At 39.7% G+C, this 26708-nt stretch overlaps 1 protein-coding gene and 1 pseudogene across 7 annotated transcripts in view; one reads left to right on the forward strand and one right to left on the reverse strand.

Moving 5' to 3' along the window:
* Nucleotides 1-1017: 1017 nt before the first annotated feature.
* Nucleotides 1018-8906, forward strand: LOC105029943 (annotated as a pseudogene).
* A 2968-nt stretch (nucleotides 8907-11874) lies between these two features.
* The window catches only part of ylpm1 (YLP motif containing 1), a 50357-nt gene continuing 35523 nt past the window's right edge, over nucleotides 11875-26708 (reverse strand). For 5 of the 7 annotated variants that reach the window (XM_010903521.4, XM_010903520.4, XM_010903519.4 and 2 more), the window contains 8 exons: nucleotides 25941-26117; nucleotides 25660-25743; nucleotides 25081-25164; nucleotides 24908-24985; nucleotides 19595-19646; nucleotides 18229-18356; nucleotides 17639-17823; nucleotides 15270-15585 (listed from right to left, as the gene is read on the reverse strand). In XM_010903521.4, the coding sequence (XP_010901823.2) occupies nucleotides 17677-17823; nucleotides 18229-18356; nucleotides 19595-19646; nucleotides 24908-24985; nucleotides 25081-25164; nucleotides 25660-25743; nucleotides 25941-26117 (750 nt within the window). In that variant the 3' untranslated portion in view covers nucleotides 15270-15585; nucleotides 17639-17676. Of the gene's footprint in view, nucleotides 13913-15269; nucleotides 15586-17638; nucleotides 17824-18228; nucleotides 18357-19594; nucleotides 19647-24286; nucleotides 24864-24907; nucleotides 24986-25080; nucleotides 25165-25659; nucleotides 25744-25940; nucleotides 26118-26708 lie in introns of those variants that run through there. The other 2 variants (XM_020056221.3, XM_020056222.3) reach the window with 2 other exon arrangements.

Genomic DNA, 26708 nt, shown 5'->3' on the forward strand with positions numbered 1-26708 from the left:
TGTAAAACTATCAGCAAAAAAGAAACTTGCTTTGCTGTTTTTTACATGTAAAATTGACACATTCAAAACACATTTTCTGTATCACTACATAGACTCAGACAGACAGTGATGGTATGAGCTAATTGATAAAGACAGTCATAAAATAAAGAAGCCTTAGCCACGCCCCCTTGATCAGTCCTGTGAAATACAGTGCCCTGAAATGGTCGTACTCCCTTCTGCCAAGCACAGGTTCTGCTCTATTCTCTGGATAGTTATCTGCTCTATTCTCTGGATAGTTATCTGTAGATCAGCTGTCTTCCCTTTGTGCAACAGGTAAGTTTACATCCTTTTCTAGTGTGTCTGTGGAAATAGACAAATTAATACTAGCCTATAACCTTTAAGATCTTCTCAATAAGGAAAATGCTTTCAAAAATGATTACATTTTTTTTTTATATTCATCCAAATAAATGATGTGATTGGATTGTAAGGATTGCCGAGGTCTTTAGGGCATATACCAAAACACACTATTATAACTTGGTAACAAACTGAATTAGAACAGTAATGACTGCACAATTTTGTCATACCCCTGGATAAATTGATTTAGAACCTCAACCATCTGTACAGTTTTTTTTTTTCTATAACATTTAGTTTTCTGGGGAAAACACAGTTTTGCGGTATTGATAGTGTATATATTTTAATACAACTTTCCCAAATGCTTAAAGCTTTTTTCCCCCACCAGATAGTTAGGGTTATGGGTGGGTAACCCTGAACTGGTAATTGTTTATGTAATATTAATGTTGTCACCTAATTGCTCAAACCATTTTGGAACACAGCAAAATTCCTCCATCATAACCCACTCAGAGGACCAAGCAGAGCATCTTCAGCCCTTTCTTTACAGCATATAAATCTTCCTCCCCTCTGTCGTGATCTCACTTTAACAGATCTCTCTTCTTTTTGTATGTGCTGACACCCGTGACAAGCCTTGACCTAGTTCACCACGACAGCAGCATGTCATCCAGGTGCAGCAGACAAGGTACCATGGAGCCTCTGTCTCCAGCAAGCCAGGCCTCCACCAGAGTTAGCCCCAGTAGAGTCACCCCTCATGAGGTCAAAGTCACACAGGACTGGGCACTGGATCTTGGGAACCAATACCAAGCAAAACGTGCCAGAGTGGAGAACATCATCCGAGGTATGGCGAGTTCACCTCCCAGTTCCCACGGAATTTTCAGACACGAGGGGCAGACCAACAAAACCACTTCACTTGAGATGTTAGAAGACAGGCAGGAAAACCAGCGGAACCAGAGATTACTGCAGCACCATGACCACTTGTGTTCAAGTAGAACAAATACAGAGGACGGACGTAGGTTGAGGGAAGAGCTTCTGACCATGCAGAAGCTCCTGGGACAACTTCACTCTAGGTTCATCCAGATCTTTGAGAATCCGGTTGAATCTAAATTGGACATCAGTGAGGAGGCATGTTCAATGGGTGTGACAGGAAAGGATGACTCCCATAGTACTGGGAACAACAGCGATCTGGAGACAAAGACTTCTACTGAGGTGGGTATTGACCCTCACAGTGAGTGTAACAAAATGCCTTTAGATAGAAGTAACTTGGGATGGCTGAAGAACAAGCTAGTTGAGTTTACTAACTCAAACCCAGACAAGGATAAGCTTCTTGCAAATATGCTCAAGTATGAGATCTCCAGAGCCATAAATTTTAGTGTTGACTCAATTTTCAAAAACATATCACATACTTTCTTCAAGTCGCCCCAGCTGCCAATTGAGGACAGTGACAAGGAGGGAACAGAAGATGAGGCTGTTGTCCTCAGCTCTCACATGCCTGCATCCTCATCCTCCCACTTTAACAGCATGCTTCAACTCCCCTTACACAGTGAGGGACTTATTGGTCAACAACCAGCAATTCAAACCGAGGCTCTGACTCTGGTTGTTCAAAAGCCTGTTTCAATGACTGGCCCATGTTCACTAAACCTAGAAGTTAAACACTCTCTCCATGCCAATCAGACACCGCTTCCATACAACCAGCCTGCTCCGCAACAGGACGACCACACAATACTTCACCTCAAAAACAACTGCCCTCAGCAAGATGCTTTTCAAGCACTACATCTTGGAACCCCAAGCACTGGTATGCCTACTCCAAAGGAAGTTCACTTACAGTGTGATCCAGTCCAAGTGAGATCCAAGGTGTGCTCCAAGCCACTGGGCAGTTCCCAGGCTCACCAGCCCGAGGCCAGGAGTCATCATCTAGTTCTGGACTGCCTTGGTGTCCCTGATGTCAAGATGGAGTGTGGAAGCTTGGAGCGTACGGTGAAGAGAACTTCGTATGTGCTGAATGTATCCTTTCAAAATGGTTCTTTAATGTAATTCTACTTACAGTTCTTTCTCAATGCAATCATCAGGGTCAGCCAGTCATGTAGAAACTGATAGTTTCCAGTGGGAAGTGAGACCACAGGAATTGATCCCTTAGTCTCTAGTAGGAAATACATGTGTACTTTGCCAGAGAATATACCAACACCACTAGCATGTTGCTCTGTTTGAAAGAATAATTGTGTTCTTCAAATATTTTTTGCAATCCCCCATTTGAATTCATTACCGCCTTGCAGAACTTTGGCATTCTAGTTGTGAATTTGTTGAGGTAATATGAAGAGATTTCATCCAATACTTTCTAAAGCACCTCCCACAAATTGGTTTGGTTTGATGGACATTTACGTAGCTTATGGTTAAGCTGCTCCCACAACAGGTCAATAGGTTTGAGATCTGGTGACTGTGCAGCCCACTCCATTATAGACAGAATACCAAGCAAGCGAGTTTATTTATATAGCACAATTCATACTTCGAAGCAATTCAATGTGCTTTACAAAGAAAAATAATTAATATATAAAAATACAACATAAAAACAAATACTCAAATGAAAACATCAAAACAAAATGAAAACATCATAATAATAAAAAATACAATAAGAAAACATATAAAGCTAAAAAATGGGATAAAAACATAGGACGCTATAAGGCTAAACAGTGTGGTTAAGTTTAAGTGCTCAGTCATAGGCACGTGAGAAGAGAAGTGTTTGGGGCACATCTAAGATCTTCTGGTAGTTTATTCCAGTTGTGTACAGCATAAGTGCTAAACGCAGCTTATCCATGTTTAGTTTGGACTCTGGGCTCCACTAGCTTATCTGTGTTCATGGATCTAAGAGCCCTGCTCGGTTTATATTCTTCAAACATACAGTGGGGAGGACAAGTATTTGATGCACTGCTGATTTTGCAGGTTTTACCACTGACAAAGCATGTAGAAGTCTGTAATTTTTATCATAGGTACTCTTCAACTGTGAGTGACGGAATCTAAAACAAAAATCCAGAAAATCACATTGTATGATTTTTAAGTAATTAATTAGCATTTTATTGCATGACATAGGTATTTGATACATCAGAAAAGCAGAACTTTATATTTGGTACAGAAACCTTTGCAATTAGAGATCATACGTTTCCTAGTTTACTAGAACATTCAGGGTGTTCAGTGATTAAAGAAAGACACAGAAATGATCAGACTGGGCCAAGTCTTAAACCACAGCAAAGGAAATATTGAGACCTTTAGAGATAACCAGATCTAGAATGTGTCCTTGAGTGTGTGTACGCTCTTTTACATGTTGAGTAAGATCAAGTGTAAAGTGTTAAAATGTTCTTTGGCATTATTGTCTGTACTATTATCTTTGTGGATGTTAAAATCCACTGTAATAATAAACAAGTTATAATCACTTATATAACAGAGTAGTTCAGCAAAATCATCAATAGAATTTGCAGAATATCGTGGAGATCTGTAAATGGTTAAAAACAACATTTTGGGGGTACTCTTAAATGTAAAACAGGTAATCAAAATAAATAACATTTCCTAGTGTATTGTCTTTGCACTGGAATGTATCTTTGAATAGGGCAGCCACTCCTCCTCCTTTCCTACCATTTCAACATGTAATCATATAGCCACATTTTTCAGGTGCTGTCTGGTTAAGAATAGTAGTACTACAATCTTCTATTAGCCACGTTTCAGTGAAAAACAAAATCTAGGTTGTAGGATATTATAATGTAATTTACCAAGAATGATTTGTTGGCGAGAGATCTGATATTAAGTGAAGCCAGCTTAATAGATATAATAGGGGTTCCTGGACTAGTATGTTGACGAGTTACAGTTAACAGATAAGACAAGCTTACTTTATAGGTTGCATGCTCACGATTCCTTCAATTTCTAATCAACACAGGAATAGAGTTACTGGGTCCTAGCTTGTACCTCAAAACAGTCGGCATTGCTATTTTCACAATAGCACGGACCCAAAGCACATCACAGAGTATATTCTGTGGACAAGGTTGTTGACGATGTGGCAGTTGTCTAAGCAATCGTTTTAAATGGGTGGGAGGAGTGGGACATAGGGAAAGATGAGCTATGCTCTCTTTGGTTAAAACTAGCTCCCTGATTGGTGAGTGTGTTGGAGGTTGGAGGGTGAGTGTGGTAGAGGGGGAGAGTGATAGAGGGGGAGACGGTGAGTGTGGTGGTGGTGGGGGGGGGGGGGGGGTTGAAGAGATGTTGTTCTTCTGGAAGCATTGGGTGATTTTAGTTAGAGGGACAGGAGAGGGGGGGGGATACTCTGCCTATGAGTACTGTCCTTCATGCTTATCTTGTTTGGGAATGGCATTCCAAGAGCGTGACGTATGTTGGCACCAAGCAGCTGGAATCCCATGATGTTTGGAAGAATCCCATCAGGTCTAAAGCGGTCTTTACAGTTCCAAAAAATATTGAAATTGTCAATAAACCTTATCCCGTGGTTGAGGCATGCCGATGTCAGCCAATAAACCTTATCCCGTGGTTGAGGCATGCCGATGTCAGCCACGTATTCAGGCCAAGGAGTCTGCTAAAAGATTCAGTTCTTCAATAACAGCTGACTGCTTCTACCCTAAATAGTAGTTGCATTGTAACAATGTCTGCACTGTATTTCTGTTTAATCAAATTTTATTATAATGGACAAAAAATTGCTTTCCTTTCAAAAACAAGAACATTCCTAAGTGATCCCAAACTTGTAAACTCTATAGTGTATATAGTTAGTGAGGCACTTGGATTCAGATATGCTACATCAATAACTATGCCTAAGAAAGCTTCCACCTTTCTTTGAGGTTTAAGTGTCTCATTATAACCTTCCACTGCCCACAACCGTATCTCATAAAGAAGTATAAATTTTTCCCTCTATTTCCAAAATAACAATTTGTAAGGTAGCATTAGTAGCTGTGGTTCAACACATAAATAAGAACTGTCCCTTTGATCTTGGAATCTCCTATTCTAAGGAAATTGTTATCTGAGTATAGTCTAATGATGACAGGAAAGGGGAAACATTGATGCAAAACATGGATGTTTTTTTTGATGAGAGTTGTCTGGATTAAGGGAACAGCTCAAAAGGAAGTCTGTGTGTTATATTGAAATGTACCAATGTAGTAACAACCTATATTCATGCTTAAAAAGCTGTGTGCCTGGTTTGAATACAGCGTGTTAATATCCTAACCTGAACGTGTAGGAGGGTCTGACCACGCAGCATCTGAAGAAGGCCAAACTGATGTTCTTCTACACTCGTTATCCAAGCTCTAACATACTCAAAACCTTTTTCCCAGATGTCCAGGTAATGAAATATACACATTTAAAATGTTGTTTAATATCTTGAGAAACATAGAATGAATAACCATTTCAATTTGTTGATCATGGATGATGTTTTCAATGGTGTGTTATAATTTAGTAAGAAATAATACATAAATCACTAAAGAAAACTGTGATCAACTGGCTTTATTCAAATATTTAATATGATTTATTGACAAAAAACCTGGTGGGATGAAAACTCACATTCAAATCAAATACATAAAACCTACATCACAAAATGAATAAAGCTTACAAGACAATGACAAGTATTATTTATTTAGCCAAGGTGTTCAATCATGCACTTACCCAGATTGTTTTGATGTGTCCCATTCAGCTCAGCCGCTGTATTCTGTCCCAGCTGATTAAATGGTTCAGTAACTTCAGAGAGTTCTACTACATTCAGATGGAGAAGTTCGCCCGTCAGGCCCAAGTGCAGGGCGTTGCCAGTGTGCGGAATCTGACAGTAGGCAGAGATTCTGAACTCTTCAGAGCCCTTAATATGCACTACAACAAGGCAAATGACTTTCAGGTAATGTAGGCTAAATCTTTCTGATAAATTAATTTAGCCTTGTGTTTAGCCATTTTGATCTTGCATACTTACATTTGGTTTTGCTAAGCAGATTCACAGGTAGGAGCATCAGATAGTCTAGTGTTCAGAGCATCTGACCAGTAACCAAAAGGTTACTAGATCAAATCCCTAAGCCAGAAAGTTGAAATATCTGTGGTTGTTGTTCTGATGCTGAGCAAGGCAATTTTTCCCAGGTTGTGGCTGTTAATGAGACTGTGTACTCTGGCACAACTAAAGTAGAAAAACAAAAAGACAAAATGAATCTGTGTAGCAAGACAGAATGAAATAATAAAACAGAACCAGTTATTGAATATTAATTGCAAAATGCTCTATGCAATGTGCTGCTGTGTCTCATGTTTATAAGTAATATATACATTTACATATAATCATTGTTAATTGCGTTATTGTGGGATTCATGTAGACCAGGGTCACCCAACTCGGTTCCTGGAGATCTACTGTCCTGAAGGTTCTCTATCTCAAATTTAACCCACCTGGTTCTAATAATGAGCTGGATGAAAAACCTAATCGGGTTAGTCACAACTGAGGTTGGAGAGAAAACCTACAGGACGATAGATCCAGGATCTCCAGGATCAGGTTTGGGGAAAGGAGATAACAGTATTCCTAATGCATTGTTCATTGGCCTGTACAGTTATGGTAGGACACCAAAATCTTTAAGAAAAATTACTATTTAAAAAAATCTATTCTCATTAAAAATAACAGGTTTTTATGCCCAATAGACACTGTTCTACCTTTACCTTACAATTTCAAGATCACCGCACACATTTTTGTGGTTATATCAATCAACATAGCTAGGCCTTTATTATTAACTAGGGGAGCTATATTAGCCCATTAGCTGTTTTACAGGACAAACAATATGCAACTACAAACAAAATGTACTACATGACAATACTGATTGACTTAATATAGGATGGACTGCCAGATACTAACCCACAGAACTGAAACAAACAAACCACCCACCAGTTTGACAAGAAAAACTGAACATGACCCTGGCGTTACAAGAACACTGGGGCTGGGGTGGAACAGATATCAGCCCCCAACACACTGGGTGGAGCCGATATCAGCCCCCAACACACTGGGTGGAGCCGATATCAGCCCCCAACACACTGGGTGGAGCCGATATCAGCCCCCAACACACTGGGTGGAGCCGATATCAGCCCCCAACACACTGGGTGGAGCCGATATCAGCCCCCAACACACTGGGTGGAACAGATATCAGCCCCCAACACACTGGGTGGAACAGATATCAGCCCCCAACACACTGGGTGGAGCCGATTTCAGCCCCCAACACACTGGGTGGAACCGATATCAGCCCCCAACACACTGGGTGGAGCCGATTTCAGCCCCCAACACACTGGGTGGAGCCGATTTCAGCCCACAACACACTGGGTGGAGCCGATTTCAGCCCACAACACACTGGGTGGAGCCGATTTCAGCCCAGAACATGCAGGGTGCTGTAGATATTTTCTGGGGATGAAGACCTGATAGCACAGTTTCTGAAGTTCACAATGAATTACCTGAATGCAGGGAAGTGATGGTGAAGGGGGGCAGGAGTAATGCAAATCATTGGCACAACACACTGTTAATGCTTGGCAGCCCAATAGGCCTTTAACAGGGTTGAGCAACCCAAAGACTGCTGAACCAAAACAATTGACTTGAGTCACTGGCCAGATAGCAGTATATGAAGTGCAGACCAGCTGTATGGGTTTGGACTATTGGAATGGCATATCCCTTTAAGTCATTAAACATTTTGAAAGATTGCCGAAAATCCTAATTTCATCACTTCGCTAGACATGGGGGCCCCCATCTAAGTTATTGCCCTCCCTGCCAGAAACATTTCAAGCATTGTGATCTCGGCTCTCGCAAAACACTAGACACATACCAGTTTAAGGTATTTTGAACAGACATACATATCCACATGCACATACACACACACGATAAAAATGTTTTGCCATAAAAGCACATACAACTTACCTCACATCTGTCAGCCTTTCCATGCGACATATTCCACTCACATAACCTCTAATACAGATATTGACTATACTGCAGTTACATTCTGTACACCGGCATCACACTCTGCATGCAGTGTAAATATTCAAATCTGTCCCCTCCTTTGCAGCTATAGATACAACCCCTCTGTGCATACAACTTTCCCACTATAATCAGGCTTTGTCTGTTCTGATAAAGTACATGGTTCATGTTGAACTGCATGTTTACTTTACTGATCTAGTAAACGTTTCGCGTTGAACTGTTTTCTACAGCTGGCAGCTTTCACTCCAATATAAAATTCTCATTAAATTGTGTTGGTGGATGCCTTCCAATACTTTGTGTATAGGTTCAATCTATAATGTTGACAACTTTCAAAACATTAGTAGTTACCATTAGAGACAATCTGCTTCTTAATAGAAATGTGTCACAGCGACCTGATGTTAGAATTAAAGATTGCCCCTTTACGTTTCTTATAGATTGTGCCTTTAATCTACAGGTCCCTGACAGGTTCCTTGAAGTTGCAGAGATCACACTACAAGAGTTTTACATAGCCATCTCCCTGGCCAGAGACTCTGACCCCTCCTGGAAGAAAGCCATCTATAAAGTAATCTGTAAACTGGACAGTGATGTACCTGCTGAATTCAGAAGTCCTATCACAACATAGGCCTTTTGTCATTTGGATTTTCTCAATTACCAGCCTTCTCAACTCTTTTTAGAGGTAAAAGGAAATGAGGAAAATAAAAGTGACTCCTAGGTAGCATTTACAGGTAGCAGAATTAAGATAAAAATTTAAAAAAGTGAATTGGTTAAAGGAAATTCAGTGGAAAAAAAGATAGTAACAGAAATTAAGGAGGGTACATTTCATATATATATATATATATATATATATATATATATATATATATACACACACACACACACGCACACACACACATATACATACATATACATACACTCACCTAAAGGATTATTAGGAACACCTGTTCCATTTCTCATGAATGCAATTATCTAAATCAACCAATCACATGGCAGTTGCTTCAATGCATTTAGGGGTGTGGTCCTGGTCAAGACAATCTCCTGAACTCCAAACTGAATGTCAGAATGGGAAAGAAAGGTGATTTAAGCAATTTTGAGCGTGGCATGGTTGTTGGTGCCAGACGGGCCGGTCTGAGTATTTCACAATCTGCTCAGTTACTGGGATTTTCATGCACAACCATTTCTAGGGTTTACAAAGAATGGTGTGAAGAGGGAAAAACATCCAATATGCGGTAGTCCTGTGGGCAAAAATGCCTTGTTGATGCTAGAGGTCAGAGGAGGATGGGCCGACTGATTCAAGCTGATAGAAGAGCAACTTTGACTGAAATAACCACATGTTACAACAGAGGTATGCAGCAAAGCATTTGTGAAGCCACAACACGCACAACCTTGAGGCGGATGGACTACAACAGCAGAAGACCCCACCGGGTACCACTCATCTCCACTACAAATAGGAAAAAGAGGCTACAATTTGCACCAGCTCACCAAAATTGGACAGTTGAAGACTGAAAAAATGTTGCCTGGTCTGATGAGTATCGATTTCTGTTGAGACATTCAGATGGTAGAGTCAGAATTTGGCGTAAACAGAATGAGAACATGGATCCATCATGCCTTGTTACCACTGTGCAGGCTGGTGGTGGTGGTGTAATGGTGTGGGGGATGTTTTCTTGGCACACTTTAGGCCCCTTAGTGCCAATTGGGCATGGTTTAAATGCCACGGCCTACCTGAGCATTGTTTCTGGCCATGTCCATCCCTTTATGAACACCATGTACCCATCCTCTGATGGCTACTTCCAGCAGGATAATGCACCATGTCACAAAGCTCAAATCATTTCAAATTGGTTTCTTGAACATGACAATGAGTTCACTGTACTGAAATGGCCCTCACAGTCACCAGATCTCAACCCAATAGAGCATCTTTGGGATGTGGTGGAACGGGAGCTTCGTGCCCTGGATGTGCATCCCACAAATCTCCATCAACTGCAAGATGCTATCCTATAAATATGGGCCAACATTTCTAAAGAATGCTTTCAGCACCTTGTTGAATCAATGCCACGTAGAATTAAGGCAGTTCTGAAGGCGAAAGGGGGTCAAACAGTATTAGTATGGCGTTCCTAATAATCCTTTAGGTGAGTGTATGTACATACACACATATTTACATACACACACACAGTATCTCAAGTGAGTACACCCCTCATTTTTGTAAATATTTGAGTATATCTTTTCATGTGGCAACACTGAAGAAATGACACTTTGCTACAATGTAAAGTAGAGTGTGCAACTTGTATAACAGTGTAAATTTGCCGTCCCCTCAAAATAACACACAGCCATTAATGTCTAAATCACATGTGAGTACACACCTAAGTGAAAGTCATATCCAAAGGTTGTCTTTGGGAAATAGACGTATGAGTGCTGCCAGCATTGCTGCAGAGGTTGAAGGGGTCAGCCTGTCAGTGCTCAGACTATACGCCACACACTGCATCAAATTTGTCTGCATGGCAGTTGTCCCAGAAGGAAGACTCTTCTAAAGATCATGCACAAGAAAGCCTGCAAACAGTTTGCTGAAGACAAGCAGACTAAGGACATGGATTACTGGAACCATGTCCTGAGGTCTGATGAGAGCAAGATAAGTTTATTTGGTTCAGATGGTGTCAAGCCTGTGTGGCGGCAACGAGGTGAGGAGTAAAAAGATAAGTGTGTCTTGCCTACAAACATGGTGGTGGGAGTGTCATGGTCTGGGGCTGCGTGAGTGCTGTCGGCATTAGGGAGCTACAGTTCATTGAGGGAACCATGAATGCCAACATGTACTGTGACATACTGAAGTAGAGTATGATACCTTCCCTTCGGAGACTGGGCCGCAGGGCAGTATTCCATTGCAGCAAAGTGTCATTTCTTCAGTGTTGTCACATGAAAAGATATACTCAAATATTTACAAACATTTGAGGGGTGTACTCACTTATGAGATACTGTACATACATACATAGGACAGTTAAATATCTTACGGTTAAATATATATGTATACACACACACATATATTCCTGTGTTGGAATCTTTGGCCACATTTCGGTATTGAGTGTCAATGTCAGTTGTACTCGTTGCTCTGGATAAAAGCATCTGTTGACCATACAGAGTAAAGACTACAACATCCCATTTCTATTTAATACATGTATCATTTTCTACTCACTTCAAAAGGTCTGTTTAATTGTTGCGCATAGTCTTGTATGCCAGCCCATCATTTTGAAGCAAGCAGACTAAAATCTACATCTATGTTTTCAATATCAATTCGATTAACGAATAAGACAAGCGGCCTTAGTAAAAGTGTGTCTGCCTACAATTATAACATGCAATTGGAAGGCAATTACAGTTACGTCCAGAAGTAATTGTACACTGGATATTTGTTTGTATTTCGTCTGTTTACCTTAATATATTCAAGTTATAGTTAAATAATGAATATGGGCTTAAAGTGCAGTCTCTCAGATTTAATTTGAAAGTATTAGGAATTACAGCTCTTTAGCCCACTATTTTTCAAGGGACCAAAAGTTATTGGACAATTGACCCAAAAGCTGTTTCATGGACAGGTGTGGGCTATTCCTTTGTTATTTCTTCATCAATTAAGCAAGTAAAAGGATTGGAGTTTGACTCCAGGTGTGCCATTCGCATTTGGAAGCTGTTGCTGTGAACCCACAACATGCGGTCAACATTAGAGATTGCTGAAAAATTAGGAGAGCCAAATCAACAGTTTAGTACATTCTGAGAAAAATACGCACTGGTGAGCTCTGCAACACAAAAAGGCCTGCATGTCCACGGAAGGCAAGACAAGGGTGGATGATCGTAGGATCCTTTCCTAGGTAAAGAAACACTTCACAATATTCTGCCAAGTGAAGAACACTCTCCAGGAGGCATATTATTATTCAAGTCTACCATAAAGAGAAATCTTCATGAGAGCAAATACAGAGTTCACCCCAAGGTGCAAACCTTAAATAAGCCTCAAGAATAGAGATGACAGATTACACTTTGCAAAAAAAGCATCTAAAAAAAAGCCAGTCCAGTTTGGGAACAGCAATCTTTTGACAGATGAAACTGTACCAGAATGAGAGAAATAAAAATGGCATGGAGAAGGCTTGGAACTGCTCATGATGCAAAGCATAACACATCATCTGTAAAACACGGTGGAGGCAGTGCGATGTCATGAACAGTCTGAACTTCAATTGCATCTTGGTTTTTCATTTCCATTGTGGTGGCGTAGAGAGCCCAAATTATGAAAATTGTCAGTGTCCAAATAGTTCCGGACCCAACTGTAAATGCCAGAGGGAATGTAAGAATTGTATGATTTAATTAACAAAATGTTTTTCCAACGCAGAGGAGGGAACACTCTTCCAAAGAATCTAGACGGAGACAAAAATTAAACAAGCCACACAAGAACAAATTCTTTAATATACAATGGCTGTCCCCTTTCAATTCACCATGGCTGTCTCCTTTCCCCTCACTCATCAAAATCATTTTCTTAGATGTTCTATACATCAAAACAATGAAGCCTTTATTATCAAAGCTTTTTTGGGAAATTACTAAGACTTTAAGCAAACATACAAGTTTTTTATTTTTACATGAATTTAGGTTTTTATAAAAACAATTTGTTGCAATTGATGTTACATTTATAATTAAAATAACAATGGAAATACTGTATAAATCAATGCCTTTTCACTCTTTAAAGAAATTCAGTTTATCATTTAAGCTTTTGGATATTGATCATTAACAATGGTCTTTAGGACAGCCTGGCAATCTAGCAATTAAAACATTTTGTAATCAACAATTACTTCACAGATTCAAGTTTTGTTCCTACAATCCACAATATTCTCACCTTGGCATCTCTGCTTAAAGTTCCAGCCATTTCACAAGAAGTTTAAGTTCCATATCAGACACAGTAGACCCATAGTGGATATGTCAAGCAAATTAGGTCTTCCACAGGTATGTTCTCAGAACATCTTCAAAGCCAGCCGCATCTGGGGATTATTACAGTGGTTTCAGCAGTGTCATCTGGGGGTTATTACAGTGGTTTCAGCAGTGTCATCATGGGATTTTTACAGTGGTTGCAGCAATGTCATCTGGGGGTTATTACAGTGGTTTCAGCAGTGTCATCGGGGGATTGTTACAGTGGTTTCAGCAGTGTCATCTGGGGGTTATTACAGTGGTTTCAGCAGTGTCATCTGGGGATTATTACAATGGTTTCAGCAGTGTCATCTGGGGATTATTACAATGGTTTCAGCAGTGTCATCTGGGGATTATTACAATGGTTTCAGCAGTGTCATCTGGGGATTATTACAGTGGTTTCAGCAGTGTCATTTTGTGCACAAAATTCATCTTCAGGAAAATCATCATTTCACTTAGGATTCTCATGGGTCTCCTAGGGGCTCACGTATTGACCAGCTATTTAAATTAATGAATGTCTGTAGATTTGAACCAGCCCTTGCTGAAAACAGGTCGTCTGTAGATTAGAACCAGTCCTTGCTGAAAACAGGTCGTCTGTAGATTAGAACCAGTCCTTGCTGTAAACAGGTCGTCTGTAGATTAGAACCAGCCCGTGCTGTAAACAGGTCGTCTGTAGATTAGAACCAGCCCTTGCTGTAAACAGGTCGTCTGTAGATTAAAACCAGTCTTTGTTATGGACACGTCTTGTGTGTGGATTAGAACCAATCTTTGAGCTAAAGTAAATTTGGTACAGTACACAACTACACAATTCAGATTATTGGAATTGATAAAGTTAATGATCAATGATCATAGAACTGCATCCATATCTCAGATTAAAGGTTGGCAGATTTTTTTTTTAGGATTATAGCTGTGTTGGTGTCAATGTATTCCAATCAAATCAGCAATTGGAATATTTTTTTTGACAAGAATACAAAAGAGTGGCACGCATGGGCTGGCAATACAAGTCACTGCCAACAAGATATATTTAGTAGTATTATTATTTATTTTTTTATCAAGGATTGATATTTAGGGTTGCATTGTGAGCCATACTAAAGAGGACATAACTTGACAGTATACAAAATAATTATGATAACCCAACATTTGATTTAGTAAGAAATATAGAAATGATTCTTTACCATACAATTGATACTGTGGTTGCATTTTACATACAAGGGATGCAGTATAACTATTATTCAAGCTGCAAGATAATTTTAAAGATCATTGAACAGCACAAAATCCATACTGTACTGTAAATTGGGTATTATGTGTGGAATGTAATGTGACAGATATTGAATTAAAATGTTATTATAGATGAAGTGGTTCAATGTGCTTTTATTGACCACTCATTTCATTTGGTAATACTCTGCCAACAGCATGCACTGAAAATCCTCCCTGCAGATGACAGGCAATGTGGATGACAGTTGTCAATACCCAAAGCAAGTCACCTGGCCCAGGCTTTCAACAAACAATCCATTGGCTACCGTTACAAAAAAGCAGGACTTAAAGAGATACAAACACCAGTATTGAGATTGAGTAAAATACTCACATTTTCATAACTTTGAAATCATGTTTATTTTGTATTCATCAGACAAAAATAATATTATCTAAGGCCTGGTCTCATGGCATCAACTCCAAAGGCATTTGTGCCAAGTCCTTCAGCTTTATGCCCTGCACTGCACAGCCAACCAGAACTTCTAATGGGTCAAAGTGTGGGAGTATCCTCACTCACCCGCTGACCACGGCTGGCTTTGCAGGAGCCTAAGCAGCCTGAAAAAATTGCTGAGTGCGATTAGACCAGGACAATCCTACTGGCAATGCCCTCCATGGCAATGCTGGCCAATTTGCATTACCCAAGAGGCTTCGCAACTACTCACCAGAAACCAGCACAGATAAGGGTCAAACCAACTCCGAAAGATCTCCTTAAAACTACTTGTATTTTAAGGTCCTACAATATATGTGGTCCAGAGAAAACATATCACCGAAGATTGTTCTTGGCTTAACCCATACGACCACTCATACAAGACTCACCAAGTTCTTTTGTTTTTGTTTGTAACCTTTATTGTTTCATGAGTTTATATCTCATAATAAGCAACAGTGCTAACATACAGGTAGGCATTACAGCTTGTACAGTATAAAATGAGAAGCAACGCTAAACTGGTGCAATAGTCTACCCTCAAATGCATAGAATGAAGGAAAACAAAATATTCTAAACAAACGTCAAGAATGTCTTCAACACAAGACAAAGCATTTTTACATATTCTACTAATGGAAAAACAGCTATTGACAATTGGAACTGTAGTCCTGATGAGATATTTTTGTGGAGAAATATTCAGTCTGCAGACCTAGAGGAAGAAACAAAACTGATTGAAACATAGGCGATCGATCACAGGGGAAAACTGCAATTCTGTCCAATTAGCCTTTAAATAAAAAATGTACAACATACACTGAACAAAATTATAAATGCAACACTTGTTTTTGGCCCCATTTATCATGAGCTGAACGCAAAGATCTAAGACATTCTCTATGTACACAAAAGGCCTATTTCTCTCAAATATTGTTCAAAAATCTGTCTAAATCTGTGTTAGTGAACACTTCTCCTTTGCCGAGATAATCCATCCACCTCACACATGTGGCATATCAAGATGCTGATTAGACAGCATGATTATTGTACAGGTGTGCCTTAGGCTGGCTACAATAAAAGGCCACTCAAAAATGTGCAGTTCCATCACACAGCACAATGCCACAGATGTCGCTAGTTTTGAGGGAGTGCGCAATTGGCATGCTGACTGCAGGAAAGTCCATCAGAGTCCAATTTCTCGACCATAAGCAGTCTCCAAAGGCGTTTCAGAGAATTTGACAGTACATCCAACCGGCCTCACAACAGCAGACCACGTTTAACCACACCAGCCCAAGACCTCCACATACAGCATCGTCACCTCCAAGATCGTCTGAGACCAGCCACCTGGACAGCTGCTGCAACAATCGGTTTGCATAACCAAAGAATTTCTGCACAAACTGTCAGAAACCATCTCAGGGAAGCTCATCGGCATGCTCGTCGTACTCATTGGGGTCTCGACCTGACTGCAGTTCGTTGTTGTAGATTTTCACTGTACAGTGCAGATGGCAGACAGCGTGTATGGCGTCGTGTGGGTGAGCAGTTTGCTGTTGTCAATGTTGTGGATCGACTGGCCCATGGTGGCGGTGGGGTTATGGTATGGGCAGGTGTGTTATGGACAATGAATACAGGTGCATTTTATTGATAGCATTTTGAATGCACAGAGATACCGTGATGAGATCCTGAGGCCCATTGTTATGCCATTCATCCACAACCATCACCTCATGGTGCAGCATGATAATGCACGGCCCCATGTTGCAAGGATCTGTGCACAATTCCTGGAAGCTGAAAACATCCCAGTTCTTGCATGGCCAGCATACTCACTGGACATGTCACCCATTGAGCATGTTTGGGATGCTGTGGATCAGCGTATACGACAGCGAGTTCCAGGTCCTGCCAATATCCAGCAACTTCGCACAGCCATTGAAAAGTGGACTAACAATCCACAGGCCACAATCAACAACCTGATCAACTTTATGCAAAGGAGATGTGTTGCACAGCGTGAGGCAAATGTTGGTCACACCAGATACAGACTGGTTTTCACACACCCCCCCCCCCCCCCCACCACCCCTCAATACAGTGAAACTGCACATTTTAGAGTGGCCTTTTATTGTGGCCAGCCTAAGGTACACCTGTGCAATAATCATGCTGTCTAATCAGCATTATGATATGCCACACCTGTGAGGTGGATGATTATCTCGGCAAAGGAGAAGTGCTCACTAACACAGATTTAGACAGATTTGTGAACAACATTTGAGGCCTTTTGTGTACATAGAGAAAGTTTTAGATCTGAATTCAACTCCTGATAAATGGGGGCAAAAACAAAAGTGTTGCGTTTATAATTTTGTTCAGTGTAATATCTTCCTGTTTATCAGCATGTCAATGTTATACAAATGTGAAGGTTGAACTGGAAGAATATCTTAATCCATATTTAAGTAAATGGCTACTATCTTTCACATTAAAAAGCCACAAATTCCAGTCTAAACAGCGATTAGATGTGGCAGTCTAGTGGTCTAAGTTGCTGCCTTCCAACGGAAGTTTTGATAGAATAATTGTATCACAATATCTCCTACCTTTTATCACTGGGCTATCTAATGAAAACATGGAATATATTTAAAAAAGTGAGACTGGCCCCTTCCAAAGTTTTTAAAATAACTATCAACCCTCTGTCTTAACTATAATAAACAATGACATGTCATGACACAAATGCCATTCTCATACACCCCAAAACATGGCAATATTGTATGAAATCATTATTTAAAATAAATAAATGGATATACCTATAAATCAAGAAGCAGGGGGGGGGGTTGATATTCTGTTAGAAATACTTAGTCCGGTTGAGAGCTCTCTGAGCTATTTGCCCCGTCTGGTCTGTAATTTTTTCCCAGTCGGTCTGACCCACCACAAAGCCAATATCGCGCTTGCGTTCAGCGTCCTTTTGTTCTTCAAGGTCAGCCCAGCGAACCTAGAGGACAGGGAGGAAAACGTCCAGCAGGGGTCATGAGCAGTAGAGACTTGGAGCGAGCATGTTACGCTGATGTCAGCTAGACGCTAAGACATTGCAATTCAAATATTTAAATTCATTTTGCAAAATAGCATTGTGGGAGCACAATTAAGCCACATTTATCCAGTAAGTCATCCTGTTCTAGTAATTAAATTATCCAGGTCTCTTGAGATACAGATGTGCAGGAGACCAAATGACCACATTCCATGGTCTGCGAACTATATTATACAGTCAGTCAGTCTGTCAGTGCATAGATGAATAAAGGTTACAAACAAAAATGCATTGATATCGGATGAAGATGGTCCACGAAATGTCACAATATTTCATGGTCAGAAACAGGTGAGACTGGACAGAGGGCCACTTTACCCTCTTCTTGCCCGGCTCTGAGTGCCGGGTGTCGTAGTCATCTGGCAACTGGAGAAAATCATCCATGCCGGTCATGTTCTGTCCCTCCCTCTTCCTCTTCCCCCCAATCATCAGGCCATCCAGCTTGTCTGTAAGGGAAACTGACCATGTCACCTCACCACCCATGAAAATAAGAAATAGAATTCTAGATACTACACTCTGCTTTTGACACAGCGGAATGCCACGGAGAAACATTCTGTAATTCCATGTTCAACCAATTTAGAACCACGTAGAGAATTTTGCTACATCGGAGTATGGAATACAGAACTGACAAATCGGTCGTATATTGGTTATTGTTAAATAACCTATATTGAATTGTGCACGGGTAACTGTTAAATAACCTGTAGTGTATTGTGCATGGGTTATTGTTGAAACACAATACAGGTTATTCAAGAATAACCCATACAGAATACAGGTTATGGGTTATTTTTAAATAACATTCTTTTGATTGTATATGGGTTATGGTTATAATATTATTTTACTTAGGATGTTGTTAATTAACCTCATTATATAGTATAAGGGTGATTGTTGAATAACCTTAAATGGTATTATATATGGGATATTGTTGAATAACCTTAAATGGTATTATATATGGGATATTGTTAAATAACCTGTATGGCGTATGGGTTACTGTTAAATAACCTGTATGGCATATGGGTTACTGTTAACCTGTATGGCGTATGGGTTACTGTTAACCTGTATGGCGTATGGGTTACTGTTAACCTGTATGGCGTATGGGTTACTGTTAAAACTACTATTTTATTGGGGATTGTTAAATGAGGGATTGTTAAATGACCTGTATGACATATGAGTTACTGATAAATAACGATCTGATGGCAAAAGCCATCAAACTAGCTGTAGTGCAACTAAAAATTTAAAACTGGCCCAGAACATGTATAGTCTGTTCAGCAATAAAGCGTCAACTCAAGTTATCACAACATATTGTAGACGTCCTTCCATATCACTTAGGTCTACCAGGAACAGTTCTTGTGAATGCAGGATTATCATTTGAAGCCCACTGTTAAAACACCATCTGTGTTTTTCGTTTTTGTCTATAATTTGGTGGAGACGGACACTTTCACCTTTGTTTTCCAATGTTGAGTGAAAGGACCTTCTAAAGTCAAGTTGTTAGCACATATAATTCATGTAATTTATTTAATAAATGCGTTTAACAGGGTTAGGAAGCCCAGTGGCTAGGAAAACCACCTAAAGGTTAAAACCTAGGAAGAAACCTGGAGAGGAAGAAGGCTCTAAAGAGTGGCCAGTCCTCTTCTAAGTCTGTCAGGTGAAGATCATTAGTAAGATCTGAAACAAAAGGAATACCTACCGAGTTTTGCATCAGAGGTGTCCATCTCCCATTTGCTTTGTGGAATATAACCCTAAATTATACAGAGAAGAGACTGCAACGGTTAGGCGTCTGAGCGGCAAGGGACTGGGGGCTCCGGGAAGGAGATGGGTTGACGGGAGAGAAAGCATCCAAATAGTCAGGTTAATAACACAACAGCAGTACAATTAGGACAATCGCAAGGACACAAAGACGGTGGCATGCAAACATGTCAGATGTCATTGTGACACCAATTCAGAGGTTGTGCCTTTAGAGTAGGCTAAGACATGAATGCTTTTAGAAAAGTTAATTAATAAACAAGCTAGCCTGCTGCAAGAGCAGAACTAGGCTTCATGAACACTATTTCACATTAATGGCAGGTTTCACACCCTGAAACAGCTTGTTAGGCTACAGAGCCCTTACATATCCTACTTTAGAAAACAGTTAGCTTACTGGTTAAAACACATACACGGGTGTGTGTGTGTGTGTGTGTGTGTGTGTGTGTCTGCTCATATAGACATATATATGGGTGGGGGTGTGTGTGTGTGTGTGTGTGTGTGTTGCTTCTCATATACAGTGGGGAGAACAAGTATTTGATACACTGCCGCTTTTGAAGGTTTTCCTACTTAACAAGCATGAAGAGGTCTGTAATTTCTATCACAGGTACACTTCAACTGTGAGAGATGGAATCTAATCCAGAAAATCACATTATGATTTTTAAGTAATTAATTTGCATTTTATTGCATGACATAAGTATTTGATACATCAGAAAAGCAGAACTTAATTTTTGGTACAGAAACCTTTGTTTGCTTTTAAAGAGATCATACATTTACTGTAGTTCTTGACCAGGTTTGCACACACTGCAGCAGGGATTTTGGCCCACTCCTCCATACAGACCTTCTCCAGATCCTTCAGGTTTCGGGGCTGTCGCTGGGCAATACGGACTTTCAGCTCCCTCAAAAGATTTTCTATTGGGTTCAGGTCTGGAGACTGGCTAGGCCATTCCAGGACCTTGAGATGTTTCTTACGGAGCCACTCCTTAGTTGCCCTGGCTGTGTGTTTCGCATATTCAATGCTCTTACTGAGGGAAGGAGGTTGTTGGCCAAGAGCTTGCGATACATGGCCCCATCCATCCTCCCCTCAATACGGTGCAGTCGTTTCCACCTCCATGCTTCACGGTTGGGATGGTGTTCTTGGGATTGTACTCATCCTTCTTCTTCCTCCAAACACAGCGAGTGGAGTTTAGACCAAAAATCTCTATTTTTGTCTCCTCAGACCACATGACCTTCTCCCATTCCGCCTCTGGATCATCCAGATGGTCATTGGCAAACTTCAGATGGGCCTGGACATTGAGCTGGCTTGAGCAGGGGGACCTTGCGTGTGCAGCAGGTTTTTAATCCATGACGGCGTAGTGTGATAATGTTTTCTTTGAGCCTGTGGTCCCAGCTCTCTTCAGGTCATTGACTAGGTCCTGCTGTGTAGTTTTGGGCTGATCGCTCACCTTCCTCATGATCATTGATGCCCCACAAGGCTCTTGCATGGAGCCCCAGACCGTGGGAGATTGACCGTCATCTTAAACTTCTTCCATTTTCTAATAATTGCGCCAACTGTTGTTGCCTTCTCACCAAGCTCACTTGCCTATTGTCCTGTAGCCCATCCCAGCCTTGTGCAGGTCTACAATTTTATCCCTGATGTCCGTACACAGCTCTCTGGTCTTGGAGAGGTTGGAGTCTGTTTGATTGAGTGTGTGGACAAGTGTCTTTTATACAGGTAACGAGTTCAAACAGGTGCAGTTAATACAGATGAGTGGAGAACAGGAGGGCTTCTTAAAGAAAAAACTAACAGGTCTGGGAGAGCCGGAATTCTTACTGGTTGGTAGGCGATAAAATACTTATGTCATGCAATAAAATGCAAATTAATTATTAAAAAAATCATAGAATGTGATTAGATTCCATCTCTCACAGTTGAAGTGTACCTGTGATGAAAATTACAGACCTCTACATGCTTTGTAAGTAGGAACACCTGCAAAATCGACAGTGTATCAAATACTTGTTCTCCCCACTGTATATGGGTGTGTGTATATATATATATATATATATATATATATATATATATAGTGACTTGAAACATTAGTTCTAAACATTATAAATGGTACAAATGAAGATAGAGGATTAAGATCTCCAGCAACATGGTGGCACACTACTCCTGTAAACACATGGATTTCCATAACACACAGAACCTGGTGCTAACTACAGTATGTTCCTACACGTACTTAGAACCAGGTGCTAACTACGATATGTCCCTACACGTACTTAGAACCAGGTGCTAACTACAGAATGTTTCAACACATGTAGAACCTGATGCTAACAGCATGTTCCAAAAGACAAGAGACAACAATACAAAACAGTTAAATGCAGGAAATATTTTAAGCTTTCCCCAAATTGACGACCCTTAACATGCAGACGTGACAGTAATCAAAAAGGAACTTTTGCAATGTTTATTCATCTTTTCCTTTGACGTTGTTAAAATAGGTCTTTACAACCATGTATAAAAACTATGATTATGGATTTAGTCAATGTTTAACAGAAAACACCATAGAAAGGCCATTATTGCTCAGAAAGTAATATAGAATAGCAGCAATGACACCAGTTGCCCACACCTTCTCAATATAATATGTTTATGGTTAGTTTGTTGGTTTACAAAAAAAAGTTATTCACTGACTTGCCAGGTAAAATAAATAAAGTTGACCAATTTAAAAAAAAATATCCATGAGAAGATTGTTCAGCACGATCAATACTTTTAAAGCTATAAAACCATTTTATGCATATTTGTAAATTAAGTAAATATCTGTAGTCACCTTCTGAAAAACAAAGCATGAATCGTGGGGCAGAAAAGAGCCTGGTTCAGGATCTGACCAAATACTGAAATGCACAATCAAAATCAGAGCCAGCAAGCTAAAAACAAATATCTGTACTTGAGCAAGACAGCTAAACCTAGTTGTTCCACTAAAGCACCTTGGATAAGAACATCTGTTAAATGGCAAAAATTGTCACATGCTGTTTTTTAAAAGCACTCAACAACATCTTGTCAGTTATTGTTGTGCGGAATGCTCCAGGTATCTAATAAAACTATAGAATTAAAGTTTGCCAGCTTCATATTAACTATCCAAAATTTGAAATGCTCTACTGTTGTGCTTTTGGAATGCTTAGTTAGTAGGTAATTATCTAGGAGTTTAACTTATAAATCAATCATCTTTTGGTGATCTGTTGTCTTATATCTATTTTGAATGTACAGCAAACTGCTAGTAGCATTTTGAGTAATTTGTAAAACTAAGAGCTGGGATGTTGATAGTTGATAACTAAAGTTTGTGTATTTAGCTAGCATTCCCAATGAGATTTTACAAGTATTAGTCAGCACTGATAGCCTTCAAGAGGCTCAGTGAAAATTCAAAACAGGGCCCCATGTGTTAAGTGTTGGCATTACAGAATTTCACAAGTTCTGTATGAAGATATGACAATCTGGATAACCAAGTCTTGTTACAACTCTGGGAAAATATGTGAAGGCAAAAAATTGGGCAACTGGCCTGATTTTAAAATGTTGTCACCTTCAAATCGCATAACTCCCTAAACCTAACACACAGCCCTTGATACCACTTCATGAAATTTTACATTAAGTAAAAAGTTATATAAAAACACCATGATCTTTGTTCCTAATCTGATCCAACAATTGGAAATCTCTGTCTAGATGTCCAAACCATGAACATGAGGCTGCCTAACAGACTGCTGAAGAGATGTTCAGGTAAAATGACATTACTCATATTCAATCCCACAACTCTGCTTCTGGAATGAGAATTGTTTTACTGGTTGATTTTCACCAGTAACCATGCACACATTTTCATTCTAAATGTTTTTTCTTATAAGACATGTCAGCAGCCCTGTAGGAGTTTCAGGAATTAATCAGTTTAAGATTGAGATCACAGGAAGATCAGATTTATTCCTAAAACCCCTAGAAACCACAGTGTTGCTGTTTAGGTGTTACAGCGGTGTATTATCGCTGGAATTCAACATTTTCAGGTGAAGCCTTTAGGTCCTTTTGTTTATCGTTTAGACCTCTTTCTTTATCTTAAATACTTACAGACCTCATTACACCCGTTTGCCTACAACATGAAAGTTTAATACCCATGTCCACCTTTTGTAGGATTTTCTGGACCACACGTCTCCATTGTACCATATCTCCTATATCAATGAGTTTAAGGTAGAATATGTTCATCCCAAGATGAGGTCCCAAGATGATCTAAATTTGAAAAAAGCTAATAGATATTTCTGGGGGGGGGGGGGGGAGCATTCATAATATCTCGGCAAAGGTTACCCAGAATGTTTTTTTTATGTATGAGAAATCCCTCGATAATTAAAAGAAGGAAAAGGGCAGAATGGCTAGGGTCTGAGGATGAACATAAGTGTTGGGACACTCCTGTTTTCATGATCATTTCGAGTGATCTTCCTTATTCTGATACAATAATTAGGTGTTTGAAAGACATTTTTTACTAATAAATGATAACATTAATATATACAGCTCTGAAAAAAAATGGAGACCACAGCACCTTTCTTTCCTTTCCAAAAAAGTCAAAAAGTAAGGTTTTGAGCGAGGAACATAAGGGTTAAAATTTACAGACCACTGCAAATTAAACGCTTCTGTTCTTCACACAAAACCTTTTTGGAAAAGAAAGAAAAAGGAGCAGTGGTCTCCTATTTTTTCCTGGAGCTGTAAACTCATGACACTAATATTTGGGATCAATCTGATGGATCTCAAGACATTAAAAACTAGACAAGGCCAGAATAAAACCCAAACCCAACCAAAGACATTCAGCATCTTCACATGAAATTACATGACTGCAGGAACGTTAGATGTAGTAGTAGCATTCATCAACGGCCATTGTTTAAGCTCTTGGGCCATTTAAAACAGCAAGTCACTAACTGATGCCAAGCAACATGTAATTTCTGCTCACTAGAATGAGCCTACATTGAGTGTGACCAAATGACCTACTGTGCATTTCTATTTAATATGAACACAGAGCGAAATCAGCAGATTATTTTAAGAACAACATGCATACAGCTATGAAGACAGGCTGACTGGGTCCTACCTTAACATGTACACAACAATGAAAACAGGCTGACTGGGTCCTACCTTAACATGTACACAACAATGAAAACAGGCTGACTGGGTCCTACCTTAACATGTACACAACAATGAAAACAGGCTGACTGGGTCCTACCTTAACATGTACACAACAATGAAAACAGGCTGACTGGGTCCTACCTTAACATCTTCCTCTTCCTCCTCCTTCCTGGGCTCCTTCGGTGTCTCGTCATCAGGGTTGAAGTCTTCCATTTCAACCTTAAAAAACAATTTAATATTACTCACTGCCATAGGTTAAATATTTTAAACACTCAAGCTTCCAACCACATTATAACCTTTTATTTCCAACATACTTCCTCTATAGCAGCATCCTGGAGCAGGGAGCGAACATCCAGGCGCATCATGTGACGTGGAGAGGATTCCCAAGTGCTGGACATCTATACAACAAACAAAGTTATACTTAAACATACATTAGTTATTGTATCTTCTGTCATTATACTCACGTGCACTCTAGTCACATTTTATTAATCTGAAACCTCTTTCCAGCTTCAAAGTCTCAGCTTGCAAACCGATCATTGGTTTAGAAAAGAGTGACAAACGATTCAAGGCTACGGAATCAGAGTAGTGGGTCCCACTCTCCAAATTACCAGCTTCAGAACTGAAGCTCATATCGATTCTGATTGGTGGTGATGTGACTAACACATGGTGAGATTTTTAGACAGGTGAGGTCACCTTCAGACAAGGTGTTTTTGAAGAATCCTCTAATTTCATTGAAGAGATGCTGTGACCAGAGTGCACCGTTAATAAAAATGATATTATGCAGAGAAAATGAAAACCCACTGTCATCATTAATTCAAAGCCTTGAAAACAAGCCTGTAAATGCCATTTCAAAAGAATTTGAGCTCTGCGCTTGTCCACACTCGGTTGGGTACCTTTTGAATATCCTTCAGCTTTCGACCGTGGGTATTTCTCTTAGCACAGGTCTGATTGTCAGAAGTGATTTCAGCCAAGTATACCTGGCAAAAAAGGACATTTCAATCCATGTTCATAATTAATATAAGCCATAGCAAAAATTAAAATTTCAGAAAAATACATTAACATAAATTAGAATTGACTGCTTAAATTTTTTTTAAGAGAAATTATAATATACATTTTTGAACGTAGGTTTGCGTCGATGCATTTAGCCATTTCAAGATATTTAACATGAACTCACCTCAAAACCTTTAGTCTTGGCGGCACTCCAGAACTGATCGAAGTATTTCACCCTGTCGTTAATAGCGTCGATGATGATAAATGGGAAAAAGCCGTCGTCTAGAGTTTTCTTAAAAGTTTTAAACATACTGTTTCGGTATGTGTCTTCCATCTCAGGCTCATACTCATATTCCAGACACTGATGAAAAGAAAAATGTTTATTTATAAATAAATGTAAATTAACACAGAAATACACATTAACATCGCAAATTATGACACTCCCTTCCTGCATTACAATACCTTCGGTGAGCCATAATCATAGAGATACATGGACGGTTTCTTAAAGGGATAGTTCATCCAAAATTCATATTTTCTCAAAGTTCACTTACCAGAAGGCACAGATTATTATTATTTTTTTAAAACAATCTATTATTCAGCTCTGTCCCAGTCTGTAATTAGCGTTATTAGCATTGTCAAAATTCATGAATGGAAACAGTTCGTACCACTATTGCAAAGCTGCATTTTAAGTAGAAAACTACTCCAAAACACCTCAGACTTCATTCAGTAATCGGTTGCAGTAGCATTTTTTTTATTTTTATTTTTTTAAACTGGACACTGACGAACCAGCCAGCGGAATTGGCAGAATTCAAATTGGCACTAGCAAACTATTTCCACTTGCCACCATACACAGCTTCTGTTCTTCGGCAGTGATGTCAATGTGGGGAGCGTGAACTTTAACCTCAACAAGCTATGTGTAGATAGGTTTCTTCTCCTAGCTGGCCCATTTTCA

Source organism: Esox lucius, chromosome 18, assembly GCF_011004845.1.
Source record: "Esox lucius isolate fEsoLuc1 chromosome 18, fEsoLuc1.pri, whole genome shotgun sequence".
In the NCBI taxonomy this organism is placed as follows: domain Eukaryota; kingdom Metazoa; phylum Chordata; class Actinopteri; order Esociformes; family Esocidae; genus Esox; species Esox lucius.